The sequence below is a fragment of the Numenius arquata genome, chromosome 17 (genome assembly GCF_964106895.1).
Source record: "Numenius arquata chromosome 17, bNumArq3.hap1.1, whole genome shotgun sequence".
Classification (NCBI taxonomy): Eukaryota; Metazoa; Chordata; class Aves; order Charadriiformes; family Scolopacidae; genus Numenius; species Numenius arquata.
In genome coordinates, this window is record NC_133592.1 from 1,342,988 (window position 1) to 1,370,118 (window position 27,131).

Genomic DNA, 27,131 nt, shown 5'->3' on the forward strand with positions numbered 1-27,131 from the left:
TGTCAAAGGATAAAGGCTTTATTTATCAAAATAATAATTCTTTTTTTCTTTGTGAGGCAGAAAACCTGCAGAGCAGTATGTGCTGTGACGTGGGTAACCAAGTCTGAGGGCTGTGTCCGATCCCACGTACCAGTAACACTGATGAAATACGCTGAATATTTTCCTTGGTGGCTCTAAGGGCTCAGAGGCGAAGCGGTCTCCGTTCCACAGCCCTGTTGGATGCCACATCCAGGTCGTGCTCCTCCAGGTCCTGGGTGAGGTCTAAAAATGCCTGCAATGTGCCACAGCAGAAACACCGTTATTGCCAAGGTCTGACGGTACCTGCACCGGTCAAAGGTTACTTCTTCTTTTCATACAGGCAGTTTCTCACCTGTAACTTCTACACCAACATACCTGTTGCAAAGTGTGCAATGACAAGCTGTACTCCTCAAGCCTGAAATTCTGTTTAGCTGTGGAGGGGTGGAAAAGGCGTCCTTAAAAAACAAATCCATATAGACAATTTTAAAGCAATCTTCATACTTAATTGTTTGTATCCTTTTACCTGATTCAAGCTTGGAGAAAGACTGGGACAGAGGTAGTGCATCTTCCATTGGTATCTTGTAGATGAGCAAAGAAGCCGTCCTGAAAAAATAATAAAAAATGAATTAATAATTTCATGACTCAGCACTAAGGTTTAGGGATGCTTGTAGGGTTATTGTACTCCCAGATAAATTATTGAACAAGGTCAGAAGGAGCAACAGAGCACCCCAGCATGAGTCCAGGCTGGGTGTGCAGAGACCTTTCTTGCCGAGCCGCGTGGGGGAAGAGGCGCAGGATTTCGGTGTGGAGAGCATCACTTTGCTCTGCGTCCATCATTTTGACTTCTAAGTGGTAGCTCGTGCCAAACTTCCTTTTCAGATCCTCAAGGGAACCAATGTACCTGCAGAGGAGGGAAAACAGTGCTCAAACCATCATAATCAGCAAACAAAAGCTGGATACAAGCAGCAGATATGCATACATCCTCTTATTCATCAGCTGTTTATACTGTGCTGCTAAAACAATCTACCTCTTAACAAAACTATGTTCATTACACACTTGGGATAAGCCAAACCAACACTTCCTACTACATTAAGAAGGAGAAAAAAAAAAAAAAAAAAAGAAAAAGAAAAAGAAAAAAGAATATCCAACAAAACCCACCCCCGCCCCACCCAGACTGAAAACCAAGTGACATCCCGGTGAGCGATGCGACCCTGGTGCCCACCGTAGCTGCCCCGACACCAGGATGGCCACCCGGTCACAAATCGCCGCTGCCTCCTCCAGGTACTGGGTGCTGAGGACGGCTGCCCGCTCCTTGCCTTTCACGGCGGTCTGAATCACTCTCCTGGGGACAGAGGGATGGCAGTTACCCCCAGGAACAGCCAAAGAAAATCTCCCATTTTGTGTTTCCCTCCCAAAAAACAACTGAAATTATAAAACTGTAAAAAAGGGGGATAAGCTATTTAAAAGACTTGAGTTATCTTGCTTGAAGATTACACGTGGATGCCAATATTACATTGCAATTTGTCATGTCAGCATCCCTCCAAATTTTGCACTTTCAGTGTAAACTGTTGATAAAAACTAGAGCAAGCACTAGGGTTGAGTGATGAGAAGGAAGAACTATAGCTTTTTCTCATGCTCTGAAGAAACTGGAATTTGTGTCTTTTATACCATATGCATGGGTTCAGCTGGAATCTGCTCATATTTTTTTGCTGCGCTACCCATTAAGATTACATCTGATGGTTCGCAAGGGCTTACTGCCTGCTGTGTAAGGGGTTTAGCGAGTGGTACCCCCTTCCCCTGTGCATCAGGAAAACACGGTTGCTCTGCCACCGAGGCAGAAGCTCTTTGCCTGCCCAACAGTTACTACAGTACGGGGGGGTAAGACCCATCCTGTTAAATCTGTTCTGCACTTCTCAGTTCTGCTCACCACATACGGCGCTGCCCTTTCAGGTCAACGCTCACTGACGGCTCATCCCAAAGCATCACCGTTGGATCCCCCAGGACGCTCAGTGCAAAACTCAGCTGCAATGGGAAAGACACCGAGGTCAGGTTGGGTCTGTTCTTACTTTTCCTGCCAAACTGGTGAGTTGTCATGTTACGTCTTAATCCTTGTGAATCTTTCAGAAGCTGAAGCTCTTGATTCCAAAATGCAGGAGGAAAAGGGATTAAAAAAAAAGAGCAACCACCTCAGGTGTTCTTAGTTAATGTTTTAATCTCCAAAAATAATCACCAAAGCTCCCAAGCCTGCCAAAGATCTGAAAGTGGTTTTCCATCCCATTTACTGGCACGTGTGCATGGTGGGGCATGAAGAGGTGTAAATTGTAAATCCAATTTGCGCTTAGCATTTATTAAACATACAATGCAGGAGAGTGGGGAAAGAGGAGGTGGGGGGGATCCTGCCAGGCTGGATGCAAAAGCTGTTGGTGGAAACACACTCTGCTGTACCTGCTTCTGCGTTAGGAGGAAGTAACTCCCTTTGAAACCACGAAGTTATTTCCCAATGACATTGAATTTGCGGATTTTTTTAATTTGACTTTAATTTCAGGCTTTGCTCCAAGAAGAAAATTTCCACTTCATGAAATAAACATGCAGGACCATATCCTGCTATCACTGACACCAGGGCAAGGAACCCAACACATCCTCAGGCTTGAATGAAGGTTTCTGTCCACCACGTTCAAGGAAGAGAGAGCAGGATTTGCTCAAGTACAAAACACAAATATGACACGTACCTTTCTGGCTTCCCCAGCAGATAACCTCCTAGCCGGGGTTTTTAAATGCTTCTGGAGATCCAAGGCCTTTGTTATGCTGTGGGGAGTGGGAAGGAAAAACACTGAAATGAGCATCTGTGTTTGCTAAGGCTGTGGTGAGGGGTCCTGAGGAACTCACACACGTGTTCTGGCATCACCTTGGTTTACTTGGTGATTTGACTCCTAGCTTAGATGGTAAATTAAGGAACTTTTGCAGAAACTCAAGACTAATAAGCACAGCTAATGAGAGAAGTGAGTCACTCATGTAACTGGCCACAATGTTTGTTTTATCAGAGTTAGGTTGATGGTTGGACGAGATGATCTTAAAGGTCCCTTCCAACCTAGACAATTCTATGATTCTATAAGTTTAAATTTTTTTCCTGAAGTTTTCTAGGTAAACTAGGATTAAAAGCTTCATAGACAAGGGATTGAGAACAGTATGAAGTAGCAGATCTTGTCAGAAGGAGATCCAGTTTCTCCAAGGCAAAGCTAAAAAAAGAAAAGCTAGGATCATTTGGCTTTGTACCGGCTGATATTAACAGCTGCCTCTTCTTTCCACATCCCTCTCAGGGCGGTGTAGACCTCCAGGTGCTGGTGCACAGTCAGGTCTGGCCAGAGCGGGTCCTGCTGGGGGCAGCAACCCAGGCGCCCCGGGGGAGATGTGGCTGCACCCCGGCCCTTCAGTAGCACCTGCATGAACACATGGACATCATGTTATTCTGGGGTGAAGCAACGAAACCCTTGGAAACACGCTAACGTTTGCTCCTGTGTTGTCAGGAACCTCGTTAGCATGTGGGAAAGGAAGTCCAGCATCACTGGGGCGATCATCTCCATCTACCACAGCATCGCCTGAAGCCAGGGCAGCGTTTTCACAAAAGCAAACAGTATTTTCTGCCATAAAACTCTGGGTACTGGCACCAACATGAGGCTATCTTTTCCTAGGAGTACTTTTCCATTTCAAACATTCAGTCCCAAATCTGTAACAGCAATGGCATTTTCCCTACCCCCTCACATGTCATTAATCATCCTGCACATAATTAAATGATGGATTGTTACTGGCCCAACCCTGTTCACATTCGGTTTCAATTTCCTGGTTTTGCAAGGCTGTTTATGAAGAGTGTTATTTTTTTTTAGATGTCAACATTTCTTACAGGGCTGGTGAAATTTCTCAGTGGGTTTCAAATGCACACCGAAGATTTTGAGTAGCTCAAACCCCTAAATCCGTAACATTGATTTTGGTGAAAACTAGAATGTGCTGCGAGTAAATCAACACTTTCTTCTTACTCCTGTAAATATCCAGGGTTGCCTGTACATAAATTCCCTGACTTAAGGGCTGTGTTACTGGCTTGTGTTATCACATCCTTCATTTATAAAGGCATCAAGATCAACACCCAAACGCTCCAAAGGAATCACCTACCTCCCCAGCGGTCACTGCTACGTCCCCAGAAATCATGTTTATAGTTGTGCTTTTGCCAGCTCCGTTGGGTCCTAAGAGACCTAATATTTCTCCTGGAACAAACATGCAAGAACTGTTAATAATAATCGTTGTTAATATGACTTTCTTCCCTGCATCGTAGGCAATATCTAAAAGTACAGTACGAGAAAGGGCTGTTCATTAACATAAATTAAAACCGTTAACACAGGAACATGGGGGCATTGGGTCTGGTTGCCCACAAGAAAATTCTAGCAAAAACATGGTCTCCAAGTGTGACCTTCACATCAGATTTTAGAGTCATTTATAGAGGGTACAGCAAAATACTTGAACCTTTTTTAACGCTGAAAGAGAGGTTTTTGACAGCAACTTTCTTCTTTTTCTTTAAGACAGAGCTGGCTCTCTTGTCCTCATATTCCTTGCGCAAACTGTTGACAACGATAACTGAGTCCTGTGAAGAGATGAAGTGGGAAATAAAAACTCTCCTTCTATCCCATGAGACAGCTCATCTGTTCTTACCATTAAGCATGACTCTTCAAAGAGAAAATTTCTAAATTAAAAGTCCAGGAAACAGAGCAACAGAAAAAAAGGGAAGAAGAAAAACCAAAACAGAATAGGAGTAAAAATATAGTGCCAGGTGAACTTCTTCTGGTGCCAGGGTGACCGTGGGCTGGGTGGCGAGATGTGCCCTTGGACATCAGATCAGTAAATAAGTGGATGAGCTGAGAAATCAGAGACAGACCCGAGGATGGAGAGTGAACAAGAAAACAAGCCAGAAGGCTGGTTTCACCTCCTCCTGCTGCAAGGAGCCCATGGTGCTCCTCACCCGCTCCCTCTCCGCCTGGACTTCTGGGGACTCCTCCCCGGGGGGGTCCCTGTTCTGGTGGGCGATCGCTCTCCTCTGCTGGATCCTGCGAGCGGAGGGGGAGAGATGGTGTCACCAGGAATCACTCCCAAAAAGGCTCAGATTTAGGGGTTTGTTCCCAGGGCAGCGCCAATGCAGCGCCCTGCACAATTTATTTGAATTCAGGGAGCTGTTCCACAGTGTTTGCTCAAATACTTATTCATGGTGAAGAAGGATAAAAAATAAATCCCACTGGCACGCATGAGAAAATAAAGGGCAGATTTTGCTTTTCTTTCATCAGAAGTATTGACTGGTGTCCTGCTCAATACACGCAATGATCTGTTCAAGAATTAAAAATCCACAGGGTGGGTTTTCAAAGCCATTTGGGCGTTTAACTCCTTGGTGAGACACATTTCTTAAAGTCTGACAATTTAATACTTTTTACAAATCTTCTCCCACATGACACTGGTGGTCAGTCGCATGCTGTTGGTGACAGATAAGCAGAGAGCAGGTAGTAAGCAACCCGGCCTGATGAAGCTTTAGGAGAAGTCTCCATCCTGCAGAGAGCTACACTGGCACATCTGAAAGGAGTTAAGATGTTGGATTTCAATTTGTAAATATTGATTTATCCAGCTGTAGTGAAATGTCCTGAAACCTCAGCTACGAAGCTTAGTGAAAAAAAAAAGCTCAAATCCCATTTATTATTCTCTCTAGGACATTGTAGTTCAACCAACCTTCTATTGCAACACACTGGGTGGAAATTTGTCTCCAGACACATTGAAGAAAACTCCAGTAAGTAAAGTCGGAAACTGCAACGACCCAAAGGAATAAAAAATCCCTCCCTTCATTCTCAATTTCCTCCTCTCCAGATAAGTTGGTTAAAACTGAAAATATGGGCTTTATCCACACTTTGCAAAATGTTTTTAAGCTCACTCCTCCACTCCTGCCATCGGGGTGAGCCAGGAGGGTCCTGCCGGGCTGTGCGGCACCGAGCCCTCCCTGCAGAGCGGGGTAACCGTGGCTCACAAGGCACCCCAGCACCCCAGCTCCTGGCACCCCCCTGCCCGGGACACACCTGAAGATGGGATCAAGTCTCGTAACTGCTTCTCCATATCTCATCTCCAAACAGCGCAGCAGAAAAGCAAAAATCACACAATGGATGTAAGGCTGAAAAGCAATAATGAATTAGGTTTCTCGGGAGACAAGGTAACACCACACTTGATTAATTTTAATTATAAGGGGATGCAGGGACCTATCTCATTTACTTCAGCTATTGAAAAGGTAATCATATAGGTTCAAAATGGGAAGAAGTTAAACTGATACTTCACATACATTTCCGTCTCATTTGCAAAAGTCTGCACTTCATGCTGCAGTTTTAGCTCAGATAATCTGCACCCCAACAGACATCCCACAGGACCAGAGACACCATCATTCTTTTGTAGAAGCAGCATTAGACTGATTAGTTGATTAATAACATCTCTGCCTTATACATGAGCTCCACTTAATTCCCCCACCATTTTCCCACATATGGTACAGCCTCCAGGGGTCACATGAGATACGAGTCCATGATCCCTGGGATGTACCTCCCCTGCCAACACTTAATGGGAAACTTTGGCCACATAACCCAAGCTTTATTTATGGGGAGAGTTATACAAGCCCAGTACAAGTCGATCTCACTAGAACAGTCATCCTTTCCAAATCAACCATCATCAAATTGCTCCTTACTGCAAAGACAGCGATGAAGATGTGATTCCACGACTCAAGAAGATCGGTATGAAAATCTGGAAAACGCTACAAGAGAAAAATATCAGTCAGTTAAAAAAATTCCTCAGCACAATGTGCCTCAGTGGAGGGTTGGAGCAAGCATGGCATGTGGGGATGCTTAGCTTTTCTTCAGGGTGGGATAAAGGAGCTTTGATCTGTACTTATTTTTTGGGGTTGATACTGCTCCAAAGAGCTGCAGCTTCCTTGGCTACGGTTAATTCAGAGGTGCCTCAAGTCTGCCAGGTGAGAGGGACCTTTTCCATCATGGCTTCTCCCTTCCCAGTCCTTTCGCCTCCTTCTGCCAAGCTCCCTTCATCCCTCCAGGTCTTCCCACTCCACCGCCTTCCCCTCCCACGCTACCCTGGCTGCCAAAATACAGTCACCATAATGGCTTTTTGTAACTAAATAAAGCAAAAATACCCAATCAAACAATGGATTAACAAGTCAAATCTTGGTCCCTTCCCTCACTCCACAGCATGGACCTTTCCTTCTCCTGTTGTCTTTTCTCACTGTCTTTTTGGCACTTTGAGACAGGGAATTTGGAAAACACCTCTTGCTTTTCCAGTTTGCACCACTAGGATCATTACTGAATTTAGCAGGACATGTTCACTTACTGGTGTAGTAAAGATCAACCAGCCCAGTGGTGGAAACACAGGAATTAAAGTAGAGAAGGTAAAATAAAGTGCATCGTGGAAGTCACTGATCATATAGAGAGTGAAATTCACCTGGAATAAATTAGAAAAAGTATTTCTAATATTAATGTATTGTTAAAAAATAGACTGTTTGTTACTGGTTTGGGTTGTTCTGCTGAATATTAGTATTTTTGAAGTGAAACCTCAAGTGGCAGAATGTGTAAATCGGACACGTCAGAGCGAAGATTCACTTCACTTACCAGGATGAAGATGAAAGACCAAATGTAACGATTGCTTCGCCCCGTGCGAAATTTAAGGGCAACTAAATAGACGAGGAGGACAAGGGATACTCCATAACCAAGGAGGCAAATGATCTAGAGAGAGAGACTGAGGTCAGTGACTGGGAGATGGATGCAGGAATATGAAAACCAGCCCAGAGCAATCCATTTTGATTAAAATATTTAATGCAAAACCTCCCTGGGAGATGAGGGAGGGGGATTTGTGCCTGCCCGTATTCCCGCACACGGAGAGCTCACCAGGAGCAGGACGGCGCTGGCCTGCAATGGGCAGATGCGGTTGAAGAGCAGCATGATGCCAAACATGAGGCACACCAAGGTCCAGAAAAGCGGGACATCCACCAGCGCCTGCCCGCACCAGTATGCCGAGGGGAAGAGCCCCGCCAGCCGCAGCTGGGCACGAGCACGGAGCTGCGAAACAAATGGGAAAAGGGAGGTGATTCAGCAGAGCCCAAAACATCATTCCTGCTCCTCCTCCTCCTCCTCCATTACCCTTCCTCCTCCCCTTCCTGCCTGAGCCTTCCTCTCCCTTCTGAGCACTTTCAATTCTTTCTCAGTTTTAGTGTTGTTTAGAAACACATCATTTTTAAAAAGAAGAAAAAAAATAAATCATCATCCTGACCCCAAAATCTTTATTAACACCCAAACTGTCCCGAGCCCAAGCCGATGCCCTGAGACGCAGGGTAACATGCTTTGGTACAACGTTGTACTCATGTGGCTCTATTTCTTTTAGCATCCTGCCTAGAAATGCCGACCAGCCCACCGGGACGCAAACTGCTACCCAGAGACATCGCATTTGCACTCATTTTTTTTGTGTAAAATCACTTCCAGTGTGTGCTTTTTACCTTGTAATCCTCCATGCTGCTCACTGCAAAGTGAGGAGGCAAACCAGCAGCCAGAATCAGCAAGTAGCTGAGACAGATGAAAAAAACATCACTCCTTATTTCTGCGTTTTGCATCTGTGGAGTAGAAATTCAGAAGGCATCAGTAACCAACAGCTGCCCAGGGAAAACCTGGCCAGGGCAATGCTCGTAGGATGACTAAACATGCAAGTGAGCAATAGTACTTATGGTAAATAATTTGTGTTTAAGAACACAAAATAAAACAATGAACAAAAGCATTTTGGCAAAAAAATATTTGAATTCATGTAAGTTTTTGAGGATAGAGACTGTCTTTTTGATGCTGGTTCTCACCAAATGGATGCCAAAGCAAGGTAGCGCTTGCAAGTATTATTGTTATATTCCTACGTATTGCCACAGAGCACAGGATTTAACATCTTTGGTACCAAAACCCTATAGAGCTCTTAAACACTGCAGAAGAAACTCTCATTAAATAGGCCTGGTATTAACGGCTGAGAAATGCCCCCAGCAGTTGCACCGCTGACCCCAACCCTTGGAGGTTGCTCATCCAACCACATTTCCAACCCATCCAGTCCTCATCACTTCAGCATGGGCTATTTCAATTAAATTTCACCAAGAAAGGCAGGACACTCACGCCATAAAAGGGCTCACTCCAGACGCGGATATGTGCAGTGGAATTGAAGAACCTCAGGAAGGTGTTGCTGAGGATGTTCACGAGCACGGGGAAGCAGTTGATGGGCTCCACGCTGCACATGACCGTGAATCGGTAGCTCTGAAGACATAAGAGCACAAGAGATTACCTCCACGTGGCAAAAGGGGTGTGAGGAGGTGGAGAAAAGCCATGAGAAATGCGATCAGACAGTTTTACTGAAGAGCGGGAACATGGAGACCTGGAAGTACACAGGTACCACAAGCAAAATGATCAATAAAGACAGTAATTTCTGGAGAAAAGCCCAAAAGACTTGCATTAATGCTTTTGTGTAAAGATCGCTCTAGAAAAGCATACAGTGGGAAGAACCAAATGTTTTCCTGTTTTCCCACAGTGTTACTGATAATACTTAATACGTCAAATAAATATTCTCCCTTTTGCTGGTGTGTGCATTTCGCTGTGCCTCATTTAAACACATTTCAGAAAATCCTGTTGACATACAGGATGAAAGAAGAAAAAAAAAGATATCACTCACCTTGCCTTCCAGGGATATTTTTATAGCCCCATTATGTAGCGGAATGCTTGTGATGTTTTCCTCAAGAGTTATTTCTGGGATTATGTTTTGAGTCTTCAAAGCAGCAATGAAATCCTCAATTTCTGATCCTGAAATCAAGTCAAGAACTTTGTTTTCCTCTAAATATAAAAAGTTTCTTATAGACAAGTACCCACTTGCAAAGCAGAGGTATGTTAAAAAAACCCAACATTTAGAATTTAAGCAAACTTATATTGTCTCTATTTTAATTAAATCAGTTAAACAAGATATATGTTTCCATAGTTTGTTTATTGCTTTTTTAATTTTATTTTTAATTTGCCTGGTTCATTACTCTTTTAAATATCAGCTATTCAGTTATCGCCACTAAAATTGGATTGCTTTCGCTCAAGAGAAAACAACTTCCCAAGGCCACAAATATATAAAGGAACGTACAGAAAGAGTAAGGCAAGGTTGATCTATCAACTCTAAGAGGACTCAGAGCAGTGCAGAAAGCGAATCTACATCACACCTTCTTCTTCACCTGTATCATTGAGGATGAGGAGATTTGTCGACTTATTTTGAATTTTCTCTGCAGTTGGAAGAAAATACGAGCTAGCCGTGATTTCCCAGTTGCTGGAGCTGTCCCACAGTTGAAATCCAATGAAAATCATAAGCATTGGAAGGATAAACATTCCAAAGAACAGCAATCTAGGTGGAAAAACAGACCACAAATGGGTCCAGGGGAATGCCACCTTTAACAAACTGTGATTTATGTTGAGAAAGGCAAGGGGAAATCTAAAACTTAAGTGATTCAGAGCCCTACCAGTAAATTCTAACTGTCCTTATTACTGCAGCTTTTAAACATTTCCCACCTAATTTTTAGCTTCCAAATTCCTTCACTACTACTTAAGCCTTCTCTCAGTCACTCAGAGGAACGATCAAACCCCTTGGAAAGCACCAAGCCAGCACGGGGGCTGCAGGCTGCGTGAGAGCTCCCAGACTCACATGGACCTGAGAAACTTTCCTTCGTGCTTTAGTTTCAGGAAGCGAACTCTCATCACGGCACACACTTGCTGCCTCCAGAGCACCATCCCACTCAATTCCATGCTCCCCTGTTCGGAAAACACCAGGAGGCTTTGGGCCCTCTCCTCGAGGTCTCCATCTTCTGCATGTTCAACATGAGAAACATCGTTATCCACAAAGAGCATTCAAAGGACACATTTAAATGCAAACACTCAACAAGGATCTTCTGTTCTGAATAGAGGAACACTTTCATTTTTAGCCAGAAAAGAAATAAGGGCAGAGAAAAAGGGCCATAATTTATCCAGAACATAATTTACGTTGGTGAATTCAGGCTGGCTGGACCTGGGCTCGTATGACAACACATCCAATAGCTTCACTGGCCTTGTGAAATGCATTCTGGCCAGCGTATCTCTTCCTACCTCCTGATCTACCCTTCAAAAGCAAATACCATTCCAACATCAGTCTTAATTCATGTGCTTAAAAACTTGTGGGAAGTTGAGACTGAATCTTCTAGAGTTCTTCAAGAAGACATCCTTCACTAAAGGAGAGCTGAATACAGCTGCAACTCTTGACCTATGAAAACCTCCCAAAATCCACATTTACTAGAAACTCATTAGATATTCAATTAAAACATATGTATATACAGAACCTTAATTGTGCCACACTTGCAAATGGGAGTCAACATTCTACCTTCTTGACCAATGGCTTCCTCACCCTCCAGCTTCAGGAAAACATCTTCCAGGGTTGTCCTGCTAACTTCATAATTAACAACCCCCTGCAGAAGACAGCTCTCGAGGTGGCTGAACAGATCTGCATGACAGAGACAGCTGTATTCAACCCAGGGGCCAAGGCTGGTGTTGAGCAGAAACTCAGACTGGTGTGATCAGTGTTGTATGTTCTAGAGTTCACATCATTAATCTCCATAACTTAAAAGTCATGGAAAACTTATTGTGTTCTTTACAGGTAAGTAGAAAATTCAGTGTTCTTGATTACCATGGGCTTTCCTGACGGGAGAAATCTCATCCTGAAACCAGAGGAGGCTCAGTGGATTTCAGTTTGTAAATTAGTTGGTGGATTGTCTTTTGTTCATCTGCAGTATTGATATTAGCATGTCCATTAGAGGCTTGCTTTAAGGCTGACGTTTGTGCAGCTCTGACCTTCCTAATCCCACGCAATATGGACCAGGGAATATAGTTATTCCCTTCCCAGCAACTCTGCTTTCTGCTTTTCCCACCACTTGGTTTCCCTTTACAGCCCCTGCTATGATGGGCTTCTCCTACCTGGGAAGCTGTCAGTGTTTTCCAGAGGTAGCAGATACCCCAGCTCCCCCTGCTTCCGTCCTGTGAGCACGGCACCAGGGATGTACTGTCTGACCAGGGATGAAGTAAGCTCAGGGTCACACACCTCATTTATGCTCATCCTGTTTGTGTTAAAAAGCAAGTGCTATGATATTAAATGAGAAAAAAAAAATGCACACATCATCCATTAAAAATACAAAGCCAGTGGTCATTCTTCAAGCCGTAGGGAAACCTCCAAAACTGGGCAGCATTTCAGTGGGAATTTTTAGAGATATCTGCAGTGCCCCTGGTTTTGCCATGCATGCAAGAAATAGCTGAGGTTAAGAGTAATGATCCTGGCCAGCACTGCTAAACCAAGAACACAGAAATTAAAATCCAAAGAAAAACAACTTTACATTAAAGCCGTTGGACGTCACTCTGGCACCGCAGAGTATGTGGAAATTGCAGTTCATCTTGCTCTGGCTTTTGGCTGCGAAGGAGGTTGCAAAGTCATTTTAGCTGCATGCTCAGAGCTTTCAAGATTGGGTTCCAAAGAAAAGCAATTTGCTATCCAAAGCAAGATATTTCTGGCAGCCTCAAAAGTCTTCTAAAAGGAACTGTCAAGATTTCTATTACTCTACATAGAAATTCTGTAGAGACAGAGACTCTATAGGAAAACACATCAACTAGAAGCTTTTCACAAAAAGAGTGATGACCAAAAAGAAAAGGATTTACCTTAAGTGATAGCCAATTCCCCATTTTCTCTTCAAGTACAGAGATGAGCCAACACACTGTAATCTCCCATTTGAGAGGAAAGCTTTCCGATCTAAGGAGGGAGGAATACAAAGGATTTAGGGAGGATTTACAACAGTGCAGTGGACAGACCTCACTCTGCTCCTTCTGAACTCAATGAAGTCGAGAGGAGTAAAACCAGCCAGTACTGACATTTTTTTTCTTTTTGAACTGCTGCCTTCCTCCTAAGCACCAAGGTTAATCTTTTAATTATGTATTCTTATAGTCTTGTGGAAAATTTCCCACGCGGCCCAGGACCAGTAAAGAAATAGGAAAGATATTAATTCAAACAATATCGCTAATTTGTGTGGGAGCTGCTAGTGGTAGATGCAGATAATGTGCAATTACTTCATCCTGAAGCAGAGCACGAGCAAGGTCTTGGAAGGGCACATCAGTCCAGTTTTAGCCTTTGCTCAGACTGGGTTGGGTGGTCGCTATCAGAAAAAAACGTGTCCAGAGAGCACAGAGAGCATTGTGGCAGGATCCACGCGTGGGCTCTGCAATGGGAAACCCTTGTTTCCGAACTGTAGGTTGACCACAGTGTGAAAACCTGTGCTCACCAGCATGAGCATCAGCCTCCTCCATGGACTGGGTCGTGAAGAGCGTCACGCGTCCAGCCTGACGTTCCTTCAGAAGGCTCCACACGTGGTACCTGGAGCAGGGATCCAACCCAGCTGTCGGCTCGTCTAAAAGCAACACCTGCAAAGGTGAACAAGATCAGACCTCCAGGTGGCCAAGCCAGCATTTCCAGGCTTACATCATTTCATTTCATGCTTTTATGATCTCACTCCAAGAATAAAATGCATACTCAAATATCAGCCATTTTTATTGCTGTTTCTCCTATTACAATATTATTACCCTTTTCATTTAAAATACATTTCTTCTTGACCTAGATTCCTTGATCCTTCCAGCAGCCGAGTGAATTAGTAGGTCAGCAGACCTGGGGTGCCAGGGGACTGCATGCCAAATCAAAATGCAAAACTATGTGCTAAAGCAGTATGTGGGGGGGTGTGTGTGTAAATATGACCGGTCCCTACCTGGGGATTCCCTAAAATTGCAATTCCAAGAGACAGTTTTCTTTTTTGTCCCCCACTCAGAGTATTGGCGTGGACATCCTGAAGGTCGGTGAAGTCCAACATCACGAGAACTTTCTGCACCTTGATGATATACAAAGACAAGAGCCAGATTTCCAAAGCACTGCTCGCATTTTAATTCATACTTGGCTACACACAGTACAGGAGAGCATAACTTCAAGATTTAAAACTTATCTACTTTAAATGGCTTTGCTGAGAGATAAGTACTGCAAATCTGAATTCTATCTGAGCACATCATAAGGATAAGAAAGAACTGAAAAAACACTTCTCCCTTAAATTAGAGTTGTTCTCATCTCCACAGAACAAGATGCTGGTGATAATCTTTTATAAAGAAAGCTCGAAGTGTCCAAGATGCTTGTCTGTCCAAGAGGCCAGACAAGCACGTACCAACCTCTTGCTCTACTTCCTTCTGCTGAATCCCCTTGATGTGAGCAAAAGTTCTCAGGTTTTCCTTCACCGTTAAGGCTTCAAAATGCAAATTAAACTGGGGGCAAATCCCAACCATTGCCTGGATTCCTTCCATATCCTGAACTTCAGACACTTTGTAGTTGTATATCATTGCAGAACCTGCACACAGACAGGAGTGAATGAGACAAATTTCATGCTGTACAGTATTTCCTAGTTATGAGGGGACAGCAGACCGTTGTGTGTCCGTACCTTTGATATTAATCCCAGCATTGTGGCTGCTTCTCAAGCGTTTAAATAAAAAAAGTCAAAATAACCTTGTGTTGTCCAAAGCTTTAATACCATTCAAAAATATTTCAGAGCACCAAATCTCTCCCTTAAGAGCTAAGACATATTTCCTGCAGGTATGCAGCTCATGGAAAACATCAGGCCATCCAGATGGAGAAATCACCATCTGTGTATGCTCCACACATGAGCCTATCCACAAGGGATGCATCAGCCCCCAGGCTCACGTTGAAGGAACAATCTGCACTGACAACAAGCCAGACTGAATAACTGAAGGAAAAGTTGGGGTTTTTGCATCTTTACTCCCTTACACTTGAAAAAAACCAAACAGCTTCTCCTCATCAGCATTCAGGTCAACCATCCTACCTGCTGAAGGCTTGGAAAATCCACTGAGCACGTTTAAGAGAGCAGTTTTTCCAGATCCACTGTGACCAAGTAATGCAGTGATCTGGCCTTCATAAATACTTAAGGACAAACCTAGAACAGAAAGAGGGTAACATTAGGCTGGAAGTTTGTGAGAAATAGACTTGTACCTGTAGCTTGTTGCCAAGTGTGATTGAGGAGGGATATTTCTTTTGGAGCCGAGAGGCAAACCCACAGATCTAAATACAAAGGTTGCATCTTCAGAAGTTAGAACTACACTTAGTAAGGAACTTGCAGTCATGTTTTGATTTAATTGAGGGAACAAGAGTATTAACTCCAATATTTAAAGAGTTTTGACTTCTGGGTCCTACAAGGTTCATAACCTTTTATTTTAGGATGTTCCAAGAGAGAGTCCACAGAAAGAGAAGAGCCCATAGCCCTTCCAGCGCGAGAGATTTCAAGAGATTTCAAAGCAGCTGGACTTTGCTGCCCCCTTTTTAAAAAAGGCCTTATTTCGTAGTTTTGTGGATTGTTTTTGTTGGTTTTTTTTTATTCAATATAAACATTTGAGGCAATACTGGTATTTTCAGTCACTTGGAATTCTTGTTAAACAAAGGCATTTAACAAATATCCCACAACTATGCTATGACCATGCCGACTCCTCGCGTACCTGTGGGTGGCAGATGTGCAAATGCCTGGAGAGCCCGGCTCAGGCAGAGAGAGCAGACTCGGCTATAGCCAGGGACCAAAGAAAACAAGTTTTGTTTGCCCAAATGAGTTTACATTTTGAGAGGGAGGTTAGAGAGGTGATTTTTAAGGTTGTTCATGGTGGCAAAACCCACTGCTTTTAAGGAGACTTCAGCTGTTGCAAAAAATAATAAATAGTAATTTTCCTGGAGCGAACAGGAAGATAACAACCTGGTAGGAATTTGCCAGTCATTTACCCCAGCAGAAACAACCATTGCATAATGCATTTTAACAGTGCTGGAGGCAGAGTTAAGTACATCCAGTACGTTTCAAAACAGTTTGGGTTCGTATCTAGTTAAAAATGAAATTAAAAGAATTCCAAAACCTCTCTTACCCCTTAAAGCTTCAGTTCTCTTGTCCTTCTTCTTGTATAATTTTTTAATATTGTTTAGTCTAAAGGAAAGGTAAGCAAGCCATTACTATTGAATCTCACATTTTTGGCACGTTTCCTCCGCCTCATATTAACCTGCGAAAACTATTGGAAGAATATTTCTCAACCCTCTCCTCAAACTGGTCCTGCTCATTACCATCGGGGGGTAGCATAATTTCATCTGAAGGAATTGCTTTATATAATTCATTTCTCGTACACTTAAAAGCAGAATTAACTAATGTACTTTTCTAAAAGGTGTTTAAAAGGTTTTAAAGTCAAACTCGGTGAACACACAGTGAATTAAGCGGGAGGCCCTAGGGAATGAGAAAACATGTGGTTATATAATTAAAAGTGATGACTTAGCTATTATTTTAGCAGATATATATTTGCTTTCTAGTAATAAGCAATGGGCATCAGCAGCAATGGGCCAAACTAGCCTCGTAAGGATGTAAATAACAGTATCTTTTGCAGCACACTCCAGCAGCAGCGTTCTTAAAGATGATGGTGACGGGAAACAGACTCAGTGCTGCTGCCCTGCAGAGAGGAAATTGCTGGCCAGCAAGTCGGGCCCTGGCACAGAAGATGCCCCGTGTCCAATAAATGTTCAAATCCAGCTCTGGAGCAGAATGAAACACTGAACAAACCCTTCCTTTCATGTATTTTCCATTAAACTTATCTGTACACGTTGGGTGGCTCAGTCTAGCATTCAGCAGTGCAACACGGCTATGTTCTCCAGAGTCAAATATAATGTGGAGTGTTATATTTTTCAGGGCTACAAGAGTCTTTACCTGATCGCTTCCTTCCCATCAAAGCCCGGAGGCATTGGCTCGATGTTATTGCTGAGGATGGGATCGTGGCTGCTCTCGCTGACACCCTGCACCCCCACATACCCGCTCCTGGGCTGGAACCAGTACGACGGTCTCAAGAAGAATGAAGGTGGATACGGTACTCCGTACTTGCCTAATTCAGAAACAAAGAAGGTGAAATATCAACCGAAAACTGCTATGTGTCAACTCAACTTTGATAAATGCCATGTCCAGCCACCTCTTTCTCTACGGCTGCAGAATACAGCCTTAGAGCAGCGTTTTACACTGGTTGGTACGTCCTGCAAAGTTATCCCCTCATCCATATCTGCAAATGCAGGAGGGCAACAATGATAGTGAAGACCTCATTGACCTCCTCTTTGGCCCAGAAGTTAGAGGAAAATCAGGTAAAGTCCTACAACATCCTTTAAAACCCTGGGCACGGGATCTCAGTGCCTCACTGCGAGGTTTAATGTTCCTTTTGGAACCAGGGCCAAATGAGGTGGCTTCGTACGCCCAGCTTCTGGGAAAACAGGATTCTTCCCCATCATTTTTTCCCAAGCACCACAGCGAATGCAGTTTTCAGCCCCTCACAGAACATGGCACAGCTCATTGCTGTTAAGATGCCATCCCACAACCTGACCAGATCACTGCTGGGACACCTTTCTTGTTGCTCCATGTAGATTGCAGCTTTCTCAGCTCTACCCCACCGCTTCTTCGGCACCTTTCCCCCTGTGATGGGAGAGGGTTATAGAAGAAAAATGCAAGGACGTTTGTGTTCTTTCCCTCACATTTCTACTTACCAGGCAAAACCTTATCGAAGTAGATGGCCAACAGCAAATACAAGACACTGTCAAGGGTCAGTATGATGTACAGGTTAAAGAAAGGGTACAGTTCTGGTGCAAAGGTTGGTCCGTATTTTTCTAGTTTGACCATCTAGGAGGAAAAAAAGCACAAGTCAGATGCAACGCTTCCTTTAGCCAGAAATACTACATATTGACCACAAGTATCAGAAGTGCTTCAGGGAGTGAATGCAAAATTGTGCAGAAGTTGTTACTACACCAGAAGAGTGATGCACACAGTATTTGCTGGGGCAGCACTTCAAGACCTCACGGTTATTCCACATCTTGGTACCCACCAGACACATCCCACTGCTGCAATAATTTTCCAGAGATCAAAATTTATTGTATATACAGAGCTGGTAAAATTCGTGATGCAGTTGAGAGTCTAACTATATCTGTTATGAACTAACATGTACTTTTCAGAGTCAAGTTTTCTTTTTACAAAGCATCTAGGGTAGAGGGGCATGATTAAGGGTCGTTAAGGCAATTGCAAATCACGTATGGCAGCTACTGCTGTCTGGTAGAAGTCTGAAGCGTGTTTGCTGTGGGCTGAACTTTGATGGTGTGCTGGCTTTATTTTGAACTTACCTTTGAGAAGCCAGCTGTGAAGGCAAAAGGAGTGAAGAGATTAAAAATCCACTCCAAGGACGGTGGTAGTTTTTCAAACAACGTCAGAAAGCCCAGCAATCCAAAGATGATGTGAAGGACAAATCCCATGAAACTGGCAATATTTGGCTGCTTTAACAAGGAGCTGAGCATGAAACAGAAGTGAATCTGCAGCAGAGAGAACCAGCAGTCAGCAGGATGCGTTTCTGCTGGAGATCAAAGAAACCAACATGAAAAGCCAACAAGCAACATGAGAGACCCAGCTGAGTGTCAGTTGTCCCCTGCAGATGCACATGGCACATCCCAAGGCTTGCGTCATTGAGGTCTGATGCTTAGGGCAGGTCTATAGGGGCAGACAGATGAGACCCCTCTCAGCCTCCCGTGGAAGAAGCCCTGGCCCCAGGGAGACTCAGCACCAGCCTTTCCATTAACGCTGGTGTTAACACCTCTCATTACTCTTGTTTCAAGTCAGAATCTCCCAAAATGTAACAACAGTGATGTATTAGCCCACAAATTATAACAATAAATCCCAGTAGTGGAAAAGTTTTTGTTACTTTCTCATATAATGCCCAGCCCTGGAGTACTCTGCAGTCTTTGAGGTTTAGATGGTTTGATTAGGAAATGGAAAAAACCAATCATGCCTCATTTAAGAACACAAAAGCAGACTTACAGATGCAATGCCATAAAAGAAGTAAAAAAAATATATTTCAAAAAAGTTGTAATCATGGGTGACTTCTCTAATTGTGATGAGTGTCAGCAGACTTGCTGTTATTGAAATGTAGGCGCCGTACAGCAGGCTCCAGGACAACCTGCAAAAGAAGGCACAGTTACTTTTGCCTCTGGACGTGACAGCACTCGCCATGACATAGCCAATACAAGAGTCACTCCTTTTAATTCAAATACCTCGTAGTGCCAAACACACTTCCATTGGCAGTTTCCAGACTGAAAAGGTGGAAATATCCGTACCTTGCACCTACCCAAATCTCTGCAGACACAACGGTGCCAGCACAGAGCCACGGGGCATGGAGGCACAGGCTCTGCAGCCAGGAACACTTGTTCTTACACTTTTCCCAATGATGTGAAATACTCATGCTCAGAAGGCTTTGGAAGCCCATTTTGATAGACCCCGTGTCCCCCTGTGCTTCATCATTTGCAGTTTTCTCCAAAATTTGTTGTATCTTCCCTTTTTGTGTTTTCCTGGAGACAAGCAACACCTCACGGCAAGAACCTTGCTCCACGCATCTCTGCTACTTGAAGAGCGCTCTTCTTTGTGTTAGGGGAGAAGAGCAGAGCTAAGCATAACAAACAACAGAAAAGTCCTGGATCGGAGCCATGCACTTGTCCTCCAGCAAATAGTACGACACAGATAAAAGCAGCAACGGTTTTGCTTCAACAACGTGCAAAACGTGGCTTCAGAGAGCAAATCGCTGCTGCCGGGGCCTGGGGAATTACTGCTGCTCAGCCCAGCGCCAGTACCAGACCCACATCCACCCCCCAAGCTCATCTACATCTTATATACACAAAATAATATAATTCCGGTAATTACACAGTTTATTTCTATGAGACTTACCAGAATGCAATATCTTGCAAACCCATTGCTCTCATTAATACCTTGAGCTGCTTCTTCTCTCTTGTAACTTTCACTGATAAAAAGTACATGTATGGGGAGAAGCAGAATATAATGTAAATAATGAACCAAATATAACCCATTTTATACACAGGTTTGATCAAGGGTGATTTCATGTGAACGCCGCTAATTGACTTCATCTCTTCCCAAACAGAATGGTTCGTTTTCATCTAAAGAAAAGAAATCAGCTGTTATTTTGATTTTCTGTAATGAAACAGCCAACATCGGAGCAAGCAGGTTTTCATAAGCATTAAAATTATTAGTTTATCCATAACAATGCTACATTTGTAAGTGGAAAATAACCTCAATATTTAGTACCTTTTTTCATTGCCTTGTAATAAACACTGATGCTGCCTCGAGCCATGAGAATGATCTATCATTCTTTTAACTTTTGAATCACACTCTGTATTTAAAAAGTTAATGATCGCAGAAAATGAACGGGTTTGGGCTTTTTTTATTTTGGTGTTTGTTTGTTTGTTTGTTTGTTTTTTAATTTACAAATAACCCTGGAAAGAACAGAAAACATATTTTCCATCATGATGATACTTACTTGTATGACTGCTGCATCGATGCTGGACTGCACTGACAGGAAACCCGCGTACCAGTACAATGGCACTTTGCAGTAACTTGATGAAAAATTGTAACAGGTATCTGTGGGAAAGGGGAAAAAGAAAAAAAAAGAAGAATTCGATCTATATATTTCCATACATATGTGTATATATACGCTTCTGTGAGGAGTTGAAAATGCATTTGACGTAAGAGAGGAAATCAAGATTTAGTTTTACTCAGCCTTTTTCCTGGAGCAGCCATTTGTCTCCGAGAAAAATGTGGTATTGGGAGCAGGTGGCTTTGGCTCCATGGGCTGCCTGATGCGACATCGACCCTGTCACCCCAGCGCACAAGAGCCGGCCACGCTCAGCTCTCCTCATTTGCCAGGAGCTGGGGCTCAAAGTCCAGTGACTGTAAACATGCCCAGAGCTGAGGGCAGGAGAGAAACATCTCTAGGAATCCCAGAGCCGGGGTCATGTTTGCGATGAGCTGCTGACTGGTGTAGGCACAATAAAGGGCCTCTCCGTCATTTCCATTTTCCAAGGCCCATTCTTAGCAAAATACATATTTTTTTTTCTCCTCCTCCCTTCCCCCCATCAACTGATGAACTCCTTTGACTTTTTATCAGATAAGTTTATTTGTTGTTTCCATTAGCTTACCTCTTTTAGTCAGTTCATGGTTTAGTGATGGTGGGTTTTTTTGGTTTTAATCAGAGTTAGGTTGATGGTTGGACTGGATGATCTTAAAGGTCCCTTCCAACCCAGACAATTCTATGATTCTATGAATAGGGGTGCACTTGGTCAAAGAAGTTGCAATGTGGACAAATGCGTGTGCAGATTTATGTTTTAACATATTAAGTATATGTCCGTGCACTATATATTAGAAGTACATTAGTACACACAAAATGTTCATTTTCAGGGCATGATTTGACATGATAAGACACAGAAGAGAGAGAAACTACAAGGACTGTGGATAATGTGTATTCCTTCTTAATTTTTTTTCTCTGACATCTGTTTGCTTCTGAGTGGACAAAACCTCAAATTCTAATTAGTATCTTTCTTGAACCATTTAACACATCCAGCCTTGATCCCTTCTGAGCAGCATGGCAGCAGAGAGACCCATCTAAGCATTTTTTAAATGTAAAATCACGTTCTCTGGTGTCATTTATCTTGTTACCGATGTGTTCAAAGGCATCATCTGGAGGTACCACTCTGCCGTGCTGGAATCTGAGACGGTAGGAGAAGTCATCCTTAAAAACAACCCCAATGATGTCTTCCTCCTCAAATCCTCTTGTTTCCAGTTTTTTCTCGTTTTCTACCTCTTCTATTATTATACCTGTCATTAAAAAAAACCAAAATCAACCAACAAAACCCAACTATGACAGCTTTCATGCAACAACATGAAAATGTGCACCAGCCACAATTTGCACCCTCAAAAATCCAAATCCTTCTCTACGCTCCCCCCTTCCCCCCCCGCAATGAAGACTGCGGTGCCCACGGTGTCGGGGCGGGTTCGGGCCCCGCAGCCGCAGGGGTTTGAGGGCAGCGTTACCCGTCAATGCAGAATCCGAAGCCACGTGGCTCATTATCCGCCGGGTGGTGTTTGTTACAGGTGTGTACGCCAGCGTCACTCCCGTGGCGTTAAAGGCAGGATCGTCTAATCTCCCGAGGAAGTTGTAAGGGATTTCTTGCCGGGGGTAGTGCAATACCATATTTGACGATGCTTGTATTATTAAGAGAAAAACCACTGATGTAATCCATTCCTAGAGGAAAGGAAGGAAATGTAAAGGTGAGTGGCAGCACAGAGCCTTGAAGTTTGGGTGGTGTTGGAAAGTGTCTTCAAGGGCCTCTCTATCCAGCGCTGATCGGCTGCACAGTCCAGCATCCAGAACGAATGCCTTCTTTCTGTAGATGAGGAAGGGCTATTTCACAGGTGTAATCATTTGAAAACATGAGAAATGTTCCAAGTGAAAAAGATGTTTTCTTAGAACCAAAGCCAACGAGGTCTGCTGATAGTTTTACACCCATAGTCACGAATTAGACATTGTGTTCTGCGCAGCACAGAAATGGGATCAACAACCAAAAGCAACAAACCGGCTTTGTAACAAGCCCATATTGTGCTGTGATATCGTAGTGTCACAGGAAGAAGTGAAACTGCTGGTATTTTCCAGAGAACCACATTACCAGCTGAGGCTTCTCATATATCATCTAGTATAAAAACAACACAATGTAAAAATACTTGGTAGTGGAAATCCAAACTTCCCTTTGGAAGAATGAATACTTGCCTGAAAACTTTCTGTCTTCATCCTCCACACCAGAAGAATATTTTTCCATAGAAGAGCACGGGTTTGCTGGAATATTTTTGAGGCTCTCTTGAATATCCCCTGCATTTTCCCAGCTAGGATTAGAAAGATAATAATATCATTGAGGATAAAACAGATCACCAGGAGTTAATATATTTAACTTGAGTAAATGCCACTTCAGAGGACGCCAATAACGCACCAAGGGTTAAGAGCTTTTCTCAGTTTTACAATTTGGACAACCAAGGAGAAGTTCAAAGGAAGAAGTCCAAGATCACGGAAGAGAACAGAGAGATGGGTTGGACTCAGCTGCCTCTTCCGCGTGCACAGATTCATCCTTCTTCATCCCAAAGAGGTTTGGTAGGAAGATGCATTCAGCTGGCTATAGTCTCGTTCTTCATCTACATAAAACTAACGATAGAAAAGCCAGTCTGCCCTGTACTACACATGTGAGAAGACTGAATGGCATACAGAAGAAAGAAGATACAAATTTTAATTTTTTTTTTTTTTTTTTTTTCTTTATGCAGTTATTCAAAACACTTTAAACATACATGATCTGCAGCAGCAGTGTCCAGCCCAGCTCCAGAGAGCAGTAGCTCTGGTTTACATTGCACATCTGAGCTGAGCCTCAGGTCCTGCATTTCTTGCATTGAATTTCTGTCTTGCATTAGATATGCGGTAAGTAGACCCTAAACCACCCCCATTACATACTTACCTTCTCCCCACATCATCTACAGGGGGAGGGCAGCTGCCACTCAGGAGGCAGTTAGATGCTAGAAGTAGTCTAAAATACCTGCTGCCAACATCTCCCTTAGGCAGGCTGATGAGAGACCAATTTTTCATGTTTTCACCCAAATGCTAATAAAATGAATTATATCTCTAGCATAGCTAGAGCAGGGAAGCATTGAAACACCAATGTGCTTCTTTATATCCTCCTAAACATGGGGAGGGAGGATTTATTGGGGGATATTTTTATGGGGAGTATTTTTTTCAGCTCTGTTTTGGGTCATGTGGCCAAGCAGCAAATACCCTGTGCAGGAAAAACAGCAATTTCAGAGCAACTAGTTTCACGACTCTCCCAGAAGGAAAACAGGGGGGGGAACCTCAGAACATATTTTTGAATTTTAATCCTTTAAAATGGCCGAAACCGAAAATCAAAGCAACCTCAAACTCATTGTGCTCTTCTCCCCTTGGACATCGCTTCCTGATCTCATGGACTGGGCAGCTGGAGTTAATAAACGCTTCTACTACTCTGCTCCCCTCATTGTTTGTTTTTGGAAGAATTAAATATTTGTGTACTCCAGGGGCGACAGTTCCCCAATCCCTCGGAGTGTTGGCACACAGATTATCTCCTCGGCGCTCTGCTTTCCCTGCCTCCAGCTTTCTCCCGCGCTTCCCCACCGCAGCCTGCGATGAAGGTCAAAGGCAATTGGGAAGGGATTTCGAGGATGCGCTACTTTTTTTCTTTTTTTTTTTCCCAGGTCTGGATGTCAGTCGTTGCGAAGCACAAGCAGCAGCCCCAGGACACCGGGGCAGTAAACAGAGGTTCATGCTGGAGTATTTGGATAACATGGAAAACATGACACTCTTGTAAAAACTGCACTGAGTCTCTACAGACGTAACAAATACTTCATTAAAAAAAAAGGTGGAGGAAATCTAAGACTTTTTAAAACATTTCAATAAAATTTCTGTTGGTTTTAATCTTATTTTTGCCTTTGGAGCAAGAAGCTGAAATGTGAAGTCAGAAAGTCAAACAAATGATGCTGCCTACGAACGCTGCATGAAGTTCATCAGGAAGAAAGCGATTTACACTTGATACCAAGATACGCAAAACGGGAGAGATGCCTCTGCCAGACCCGAGACGCAAAACTGCAGATTCAGAGGAGACAAGAAACCAACATCAGAAATGTCTTTGGAGGCAACAGTGTTTGAGAAGCCTTAAACCAGTAAGAGCATCGCTTGTAAAACTGTGTGTCTCTGGAAGAATTTCCCTCCCAAGGATTCAGTAAATGCACCCAAACCTTTCGCTCCCTGGGAACACATTTCCCAGGGACTGTGATAACTTTCACTGGGAACCGGTGCCCAGCTCTGCTGAGCCAAAGGCTGTCCCAGGAAGACACGTCCCGTGTAACCACTTCATTCATTTACCGTCTCAGGGATTTCCTATTTGACACCCCCTCAGGCTCTTTTTTTCTTTTTTTTTTTTTTTTTTCTCTCTAATAAAAACCGAACAGAGGATATCATGGCTAACTCCGAAGAGCAAGTCACTCCTCAGGAGTCCTGGCAGGGACCCCTCGATGCTGGCTGTGAGGAGAGCCCAGAGGAGCCACGGGCTTTCCCAGAGCCAATGATTAATCCCTGCGCACAGGGAGGGCAGAGGCGACCGTGCTCTCTCCATACCCTCCTGGTTGCCAGTTGTTGCAAGTGCATAAAAACCTGCATCTGGCCACTACGCAGCCCTGTCCTTAACTCCCGATAAATACGAGCCAGGTTTGGACTGGTTCTACTCTTTAACATACAGTTTTTGAAACAGGGTTGTTATTTTTTCCTACTCTCAACTTGAAAAAAAAAAAAAAAAAGCTCTAAGCCTGCCCTGTATCAAAGTTCAACACTAGTTCATACATAAAAATGTTGGGGTTCGTGTTTTTAAAAGCCTTTCTGGGTGCTCGTGAGGCCGGAGGAGGGGGAGCCAAGGGAGGGATCATTAGCTGATCATTAGCTGGGAGGACCCAGCGCTCAACCTGGGGCTCTTTGCCTGGAGCCAAAGAACATCAGCAGCAAGAATCAAAACCCCCCCACACCCAGAAAAGCAGAATATTTTTGCTCCTTTGCCTCTTAAACATTCCGATGTGAAGCTCAATGTCAGAGAGCAGAGCTGGGAAGTAGAGCTCTCACACTCAGCGTAACGCTGTATTGAAAGAATAAAGAAGAAACCAATCACCAAACACGACCCCTGCATGAAAATGCCCTGGGCATCATTTTTCCCTTAACAAAAGAGAAACTCCTTACCTGATAACGTGTTTTCCATTAGAACTGTGTCTCCTCCAGCTCCGAGATGCCTGGGCTCTTCGTCCGGTCGCGGTGCTGGAGTGGGTTCGGTGTGGTCCTGCAGCCCGATGGCCATGCCCCCCTCCAGCCTGACGTCAACCCCACTCCCGGCCGAGCTGACGCTCCCAACCCTCCCACAGCAACGACCCAACCGTGGAGTAAAACCTACAGCCGCCTGGCCTACAGCTCAGAGGTATTAAGATGGCATTTTGCAGTATTTAATATGACACGGGCGTTGCGTCTGGTACAAAAAGCGTGTTTCTGTTGGGTTTCCAAGTCCTGGAGAGTGATGCTGTGCCCCGAGCCAGGGCGAACGCGAGGTCCCAGGCGGTGGCAACGCAACCTTGTCCCTGCCCGAGCTCCTCCGCAGGGAAAACTTCACCGTCTTCTCCCCATCCTGCTCAGCGCCCGAGCCAGCCAGCACTCCTTCCTCGGCAGAGGCCAACCCCGCGGCCGAGGACCGACGGGATTTTTATTCCTCGTTTCTCTCTTCCCCTTTGTTTTTAGTAATATTTTATTCGTTCCACTCCTTTTAATTGCTTTTCCAGCAGCTGTCACACAGCTGGAATCAGGACGGAGTTTGTTGGGTTGGTTGTTTTTAGTTTTTTTCTTTAAAAAAAAAAATAATAAAAAAGCTCTCCAATGGATCTGCATTCAAAACAGGGAGGTGAGGAAATGGGGTAAGCCAGGAAATCCAAATGAGTTGGAAGGGTGCGCAGCCACACGACAACTCAAGTAGTTAAAGGAATTTGACTGTCCTGGAACTTCAACAGCTTGAGGACTCTGTCTCATTTGCAGAGCTGACTAAAACCACAAGAGCCGCCTGGTTGTTGCTTAACAAAAGGCTGTAGCTCTTCGGCAGCTGCTGATTTACTCATTTTCAAGGAATGAACTCATTTCAGAGAGGAGCGGAGCATTTTTCTCCATCACTTCCCATTGGGCAACAAGGGAGAACTGGGGAAGGTTACTCATAACTGCAAAAAGCACATGCGAGATGCACTTCACTAAAAAAATACCAGATTTCTGAGATATCCTGTGCCACAGTGTGCTGGCAGTACTGGGGGCAGCGCGGAGTCCCTGTGTGCCTGCACGTTATCTGCAGAAAACGCAGTTTAACATAAAAATGACACCTGCTCCTTGGGGTTTCCCATCCTGTGTCTCTGGGTCTTGCTCCTGCCTCCTTGGACCCCAGTCCCAGGCAACCCCCTGGGGCTTCACTGGAAAGCA

General features: G+C 44.0%; 1 protein-coding gene across 1 annotated transcript; it reads right to left on the reverse strand.

The window, feature by feature from the left end:
- Positions 1–25,980, reverse strand: LOC141473016 (ATP-binding cassette sub-family A member 9-like). Its single transcript, XM_074160320.1, has 39 exons — positions 25,866–25,980; positions 22,842–22,954; positions 22,109–22,319; positions 21,734–21,892; positions 20,559–20,659; positions 19,952–20,178; positions 19,052–19,190; positions 18,364–18,549; positions 17,737–17,869; positions 16,919–17,090; positions 16,095–16,153; positions 15,017–15,127; positions 14,352–14,527; positions 13,904–14,023; positions 13,427–13,565; positions 12,810–12,900; positions 12,078–12,217; positions 11,488–11,607; positions 10,780–10,939; positions 10,316–10,482; positions 9,778–9,905; positions 9,228–9,365; positions 8,579–8,692; positions 7,974–8,144; positions 7,698–7,811; positions 7,420–7,530; positions 6,767–6,832; positions 6,117–6,208; positions 4,988–5,108; positions 4,531–4,648; positions 4,183–4,274; positions 3,292–3,455; positions 2,748–2,823; positions 1,946–2,040; positions 1,241–1,360; positions 779–919; positions 542–621; positions 394–449; positions 1–271 (listed from the first exon to the last, which is right to left on the reverse strand). Exons 1-39 carry the CDS (start codon positions 25,978–25,980, stop codon positions 182–184), a joined length of 4,926 nt encoding a protein of 1,641 aa, XP_074016421.1. The 3' UTR covers positions 1–181.
- Positions 25,981–27,131: the final 1,151 nt, after the last annotated feature.